This window comes from Photinus pyralis, unplaced genomic scaffold (assembly GCF_008802855.1).
Source record: "Photinus pyralis isolate 1611_PpyrPB1 unplaced genomic scaffold, Ppyr1.3 Ppyr1.4_LG6, whole genome shotgun sequence".
NCBI lineage: Eukaryota > Metazoa > Arthropoda > Insecta > Coleoptera > Lampyridae > Photinus > Photinus pyralis.
In genome coordinates, this window is record NW_022170663.1 from 6778843 (window position 1) to 6785190 (window position 6348).

At 38.4% G+C, this 6348-nt stretch overlaps 1 protein-coding gene across 1 annotated transcript; it reads left to right on the plus strand.

The window, feature by feature from the left end:
- Positions 1–2478: 2478 nt before the first annotated feature.
- LOC116174020 lies at positions 2479–4617 on the plus strand. The gene is made up of 2 exons (XM_031491797.1): positions 2479–2794; positions 2846–4617. The coding sequence occupies exons 1-2, from the start codon at positions 2777–2779 to the stop codon at positions 4556–4558; spliced, it is 1731 nt and encodes a 576-aa protein (XP_031347657.1). The 5' UTR covers positions 2479–2776; the 3' UTR covers positions 4559–4617.
- The last annotated feature ends 1731 nt before the right edge of the window (positions 4618–6348 follow it).

Sequence of the window (6348 nt, forward strand, 5' to 3'; positions counted from 1 at the left end):
TCGCTGGAAAAGTTGCAGGTAACTTTTTCCGCTGTCAAAGTGACAATTTCACTGCGGCTTATGCGATTTTTTATACATGAGTTGAATTGTCACTGAAAAATTGACGTTATAAACGTTGTGGGATGTTCCAATGTTCCCGATACAATCCTGTCGAAATCTCATGAAGCAACCGAAAAGTTGGTTCCTAAGAAGTCAGGCGCAGACAAGGTATGAAAAAGAGTACTAAGTGTTTTGCCAATTGAGGAACGAACATGGGGCGAAACAAGTAGAGGAAAAAGTCATGTTGGCATACTTTTTGGACGCAGTAAGTTTTTGAATTGAAATTTTTTTGCCTGGGTTTCGGTGTTAAAGCGTCATGGAGCATGGAAAAGCTCATCGACGGCAGAAAAATACATCGAAGGCTCGGTAGAAGGAAAAGTTAAGATTGCCCGTATGATACAACTGATACAAGGCGGCGAAAATTTCATTGAAGTTTTACAGCAGAAGGAATCAAACATTACTACTAACTCGACATTCAGTAATAACCCAGGCGTAGTGTTGAGGGCAATACAAATTGTTTCATTACAATCAATGTTAATGTTTGAAATAAAGAATTACAGCCAAATTTATGTTGGGGTTTTTAATTAATTGTGTGAAGATGTCAAATTTGATGTATACAAATAACAGTCCGGTAAGTGTTGCTTAGCGACACTTACCGGCTCGGATGCTGTAATAACTCACCTACCGGACTCAAAATGATAGTGTAATCGAACATCTACCGGACAGTATGAAATAAAGGTTATTTCCTACGTTACCAACGAAAAAGCACCTCCTTATTCATGAACAGACAAACAAACTTACCAACTTGACAATGACGTTTAATTTAACGAACGCTATCAATATCCCATAAACGCCTATCATTAAAATAAGTGTTTTGGGTAAAGTTGCGGGACGTTTGAAGAAAAACTGGTATATTTTATTTGGAGGGGAGTTACTTTTCATGGCCCACTCCGTTCGGCGGCTAAACACACGCGCACCATGAAAAGTAATACTTGTCCTCCACATAAAATAATCTTCTATATTAGGGGAATAAAAAAGTTGTTTGAGTGTAAATTTTCAAGCATTAATTATTTACGTAAAAGTCAGGACATTACTGGCGAGGAAATATTGAAGTACGAGGCCCCTTTGGGGACGAGTAATGTAGTGTCATTTTACTGACGAGTCTTGGGTCACCTAGAGACTTTTCCGGTTTTCGCTAATTGATTTAATGTGTAATGCGGTGCGGATGGAACTAAATTTTAACGCTATCGGAACATAGTTTTATAAGAAAAGCAAGCCAGTTTAGACTTTTGATTGTTAGGGACATGCAACACTCGTTTGACTTCCCTTTCAAAGTCTCCATACAATTTTCAATTGCACCTCGGATGTATTTTGTGACCTTAAAGGATTAGAACTAATCCCGAAAGTCGCTTTATTAAGTGTTTTTCCAGGTTGGATGTACTTCATAGATGGGTTTTATACACTAATCGCTCCGGGTTTTCGGTAAATGATCATATAAAATGATACCACGCAAAATAATAATTTAAAAAGGTTACAAGATATTACCGTTATTCTTAGACACACACATATTCATTAAAAAACCATAAATAAACATAATGTGATGTAAATTATCTACAATTTTAAGCTATTTGCATATCTTATTTTTTTATCCTAAAATTACATATATGTTGCCTCCAGCTTAATAAATCAAAGTAGACGCCAGACTGAGCAATAGGGCTCTTGGTTTGGTTTTGAGAAAAATGTAAAAAATAAAAAGCAAGACGCGCAATGTAGATCTATAATAGTTAAAAAGAAAGTACTATCAAAATGTGCAACGAGTTTTGATTGTGTTGCATTCAAACTGATGATAATTTCTAAAATAGCATTAAGTTATTATTATATTATTTTTGATAAGTGCCATTCAAAGTATATAAACATATTGTTTGTTTATTAAAATAATTGGAACCCTTCCACGAAATAACTTTTAAATTTTTTTTTGATTTTTTTTAGTCTCGACTAAAAAAAATAAATGGAAAATGTCTGTCTTAACTTTTATGATGTTATACAGATGCTAATAAGATAAATTGAAAACACAGTCTGATTAAGTATCGCTACTTAGTCTACCGCAGGTCTTGAAGCGTATTTTTTAACCGTGGAAAACCTTCATACGATCATATAGTCAACAAATTTATCCGGATTTGGGTAATTGTGTAGTAATGCGTATGACTTTAATAGCATAACAGAAATTATTTTCTTAGTCATCTTTTGACCTTATCCCCGGAGACTACTATTAATTAACATTCAATTGGTTTTAAAACTAAACAAGTTTCGACGGACAACACCTGGGAAGTTTAATTTATTTCCAGTTTAGCCATGACGGCCCCCATAGTGCACAGGGACGTCACCCTTTGATACGATCTTTAAATTTATATCGAAGATATATTATGTAGTCGTAATTATGTACATTCTTTAAACGGACGTTTTCAGATGGAATCACATGTCCATTAAGCATCCGCAGCGTTTGCATATTTTATGGCTATATTTATCGTCGTGCGAACAGCGCTTTTTGGGTTGAATGATTTAGAAGAATTTCTTCCAAAAGTTAGCCGGTTTTTTGATTTGTTACCGATTAAGGAATTTGTATCCGTAACGTCGTCCTTCGCTAAAGGATCTGTTCGCGTAGTGGGGAGGTACCTTGCCTATATAAGAAAATTGCGAAATTTTATTTGCATCATTTGGGCTTTAAAAAAGTGTGACAATGTTGAGTGGTGCGTTGGTAAGTTTTCGAAATTTGTTGCGATTAAGGTCTCCAGTGTTCTCATTTTAGGTGATTCTGTTAATCGCGGGAGTGTTTTCTCGTCCCGATGTCTCCCATCTTAAGGGCATTAAACAATACGCGAGCAGTTACGACGTCCCTGTGGGATCAGTTGATAATGAGTACGTGAAAACGACTCATGTCTTCCACCAAGATGTTCCCACCGTACGCTACTTGCGACCGTTTGTTTATGGACAAGGAGCTGGGAATCAGAATGTGTATTACGTCTCAAAGGCTGGGGAACAACACTTGGTTCCAATCACAGTGACTGGCGGGCAAGTATCATCATCTTCTCACGGATTAGAAAACCAAGGCAACAACGCGTACTACACGCTGCAATCTGGCGAGCAGTACTTAATACCAATCACCTTATCGGGAGGAAGCTCATCATCTTCTCACGGTCTTCAAAACCAAGGCAACGTGCAGTATGTATACCAAGGCCTAGGTCAAGGAAATGCGCAACATACGTCTCAAGGAATTAACTTGGCATCTCGTGGAGATTATGGTGGAGTTAACTTTGTCACTCATGGAGGTCACGGGGGAGTTAACTTCGTATCTCAAGGAGGCCAAAGCCACTCGCACGCAGGTTCCGGTAATGCCGCCCGTGTGGTCGAAAACAAGGAGCGTGTTTACTTCTTCTCGGCACCCGAGGATGCAGTAGAACATCACACTCGTCTCCGCATAAACATTGTACCGACCCATACCAAGAACTCCAACGTAATCTTTGTTAAAGCCCCAAGCGTCGGTAAAATCATCCCCGAAGTAGTCGTACCATCGCACCAAGTCGTCGAAGACAAAACTAAAGTCGTTGTGTTAGTCAAAGAGAACGATCACTTCGTACCACTTAAGATCAACGCGCCGATTCCTATTAGCCAGGGTAAGGCCGAAGTTGTGGTCGTGAAGTATCATGATAAAAATGACAAAGCGCGTGTTGTCTCAGGCGGGCATATCGGTGGAAGCACTCTTATCGGGCAAGACAAAACATCCTTCATTCACGGTAATGTAGGAAGTTTAACTTCTCGATTTGATTCTAGCGGTTCTAATGCCGCCTCTGTAAACGTGGCAGGCGGCGCCTCCGGGTCCTCAAGCGGCGGTTCCGCCCAAACTCTGCACGCTGTCGGCGGTGGAGCTGAAGGTCAAGGAGTTGTAAACAGCAACGTGGAAACTCAATATCAAGTACTCCAAGGTGCGACTGGTGATCAGTCAAGCAATCAAGGAAATTCTGGGCACAGTTACCAAATCAAAACTGTGGAAGTCACCGGACAAGCTCCGTCTGTTTCTTCCGGCGCGCAGTTTATAAGCGGCGGAGATCAACAGGCGGCCTTTGGGGTTACTTACAGCGGCGGTAGCTCGGGAACCGGCTATACATTGGAATCATCCGATTACACCCAAGGCGGATCTTCATTAGATTTTGGCAGTCTTGATAATGTGAAGAAGCTACTGGGTGATGGTGTTGAAATCGTCAGCGTCAATAAGGGAACCTTACACGCATCTGGAGTTGGTGGCAACGCTAAGAATACGATCTTTAAGTCACTTGGAATATCCGACGATGTGTTGCAACAAGGTGTTGGCGCAGTCAGTCACAGTGTAAGCGGCGGACAACTCTCCGACGAGCAAGTATCAGGACAGTCTTCTTACCAAAGCAGCAGCACCGGAGGTTCCCATCAAATTCAGATTGGCCAAGATGTTGCCGATGTTATTAGTGGATCATCATTAAAGGCTTGAACGGACTACTTAACTTGTAGGGGATTGCATCATTTCAAATAAATCATTTTTACAAATTCGTTGATCTTATTCACTATGTTCAAATAATAAATTTGTCATCAACTTTTGATTTTGAGTGGTTTAACTATGGGAAGTTCGAAAGATGTCGGAAACGTATCCTCTCTGTATTTGAATTTCCATCGACAGTATTGTCAAAATAAGCCAAGGTTTGATCTTATACCTACCTGGCCTCCAGCTGTATCAAATAATGTAAATTCAAATCCGTCATTAGCATACATAAGCAATTTTTCGAAGAATTATCTCGCGTTGGTACCACAGAATATTTTGTACTTAACGGTAGTTAAAAAATTTTGCGCTATATCCATATCCGATTGCGTGAGAAGGATGAAAACAAATATTTGTGGAAGAACTACTTAGTTATAGTTATTGCGTAATAAATCGGGACAAGGCAGTAAATTCACACCTCTGTGATTGATGTTCTTCATTACCTTTTCTGTTATAGACAGTTTAAGATGACTTTACTTGGCCATACTTGGCCAATGTTAATTGGCCAAGTAAGAACTGAACATTTTTTATTACTCGATCTCTCTATTTAATCTTGTATTTTAAGCCATTTGTGCCTCGCTTTCGGTGATCATTTACTACGTTCTTTTTGTTTTAAGTCACTTCGATTTTTGGGTTCGGGTGCATCGAAGGGTACTTTTCCAATCGAGTAGGTATTGTAAATGGTTCACATTAGACCTGGAAGTTTTCATACTATTATTTTTTAGAAAATAAAACTTATTCGGGAACATGCAACAATTTAAGATGCCATATGAATTAAAAAATGTTCTCATCAATTAAAAAATGGTTTTCACCGACGAATAATGGTATATTATAAGGTGCTAAAGTGACACTAAAAGTAGAGTAGGTAGTGAGAAAAATAAACTGAATGTCTCGTTTTTATATTCTGTTTGGAGTTGGTTTTGCCCATCTCTTTATGCTGGATTTTTTCCCTTTCAGGATTTGGTATTAATTCCAAGTCGAATAGAAATTTACTGCTCTAACTATGTGCGTTACCATAAGTGGTTTATAAACTCTGTATAATAAAAATAAGTCGCATATACAGAGTGGCCCAACGAGAAGTATACAGAGGGCTTTTAGGGTATTAAATTTAGAAATTTCGAAAAATCCTCGAACACGTCAATTTTGTATTCGAGGGGGACAACTTTTGGAATACAAATCACGAACCCAAGTCTTCACCCCTCTACGTAGGGAGCTTAACCCCTCAAATTTTAAATGGAATCCTATGGCAAATGGCATATTATTTGTAAACCAATTTAATCGTGATTACTAATCTGCTTTGCTTTTTAAATTCTATTGATTCGTTTCGGAGATACTCGCATTTGAAATGGTTTTTTCTAAAAAAAACTAAAACAAATGCGATCTAAGTCTCCTTGTATTAAAATTTTTAAATTGTGCAAAAAATAACAAATAACTTTAAACACACAACATTTATTTTAATAAATACTTGAATTGCCTTCCGCCTGCTTCCATGCAATAATAAAGATTTGCTTCAAAACGCTGCCGTACATGTTGCAAGATTTCAGGGGTAATCGCTCGAAATTGTTGAGTTATACCATAGTGCATTCTATTCTTACACTATCGTTATACGTGCTCGCAACCTTTGTAATGTTCCGGGCGGAGTAGCACAAACTTTATTCTTTAAATATCATACAAGAAGCTAAAGGACTTAAATCAGGGGGGAGAAAACCATTTCAAATGCGAATATCTCCGAAACGAATCAATAG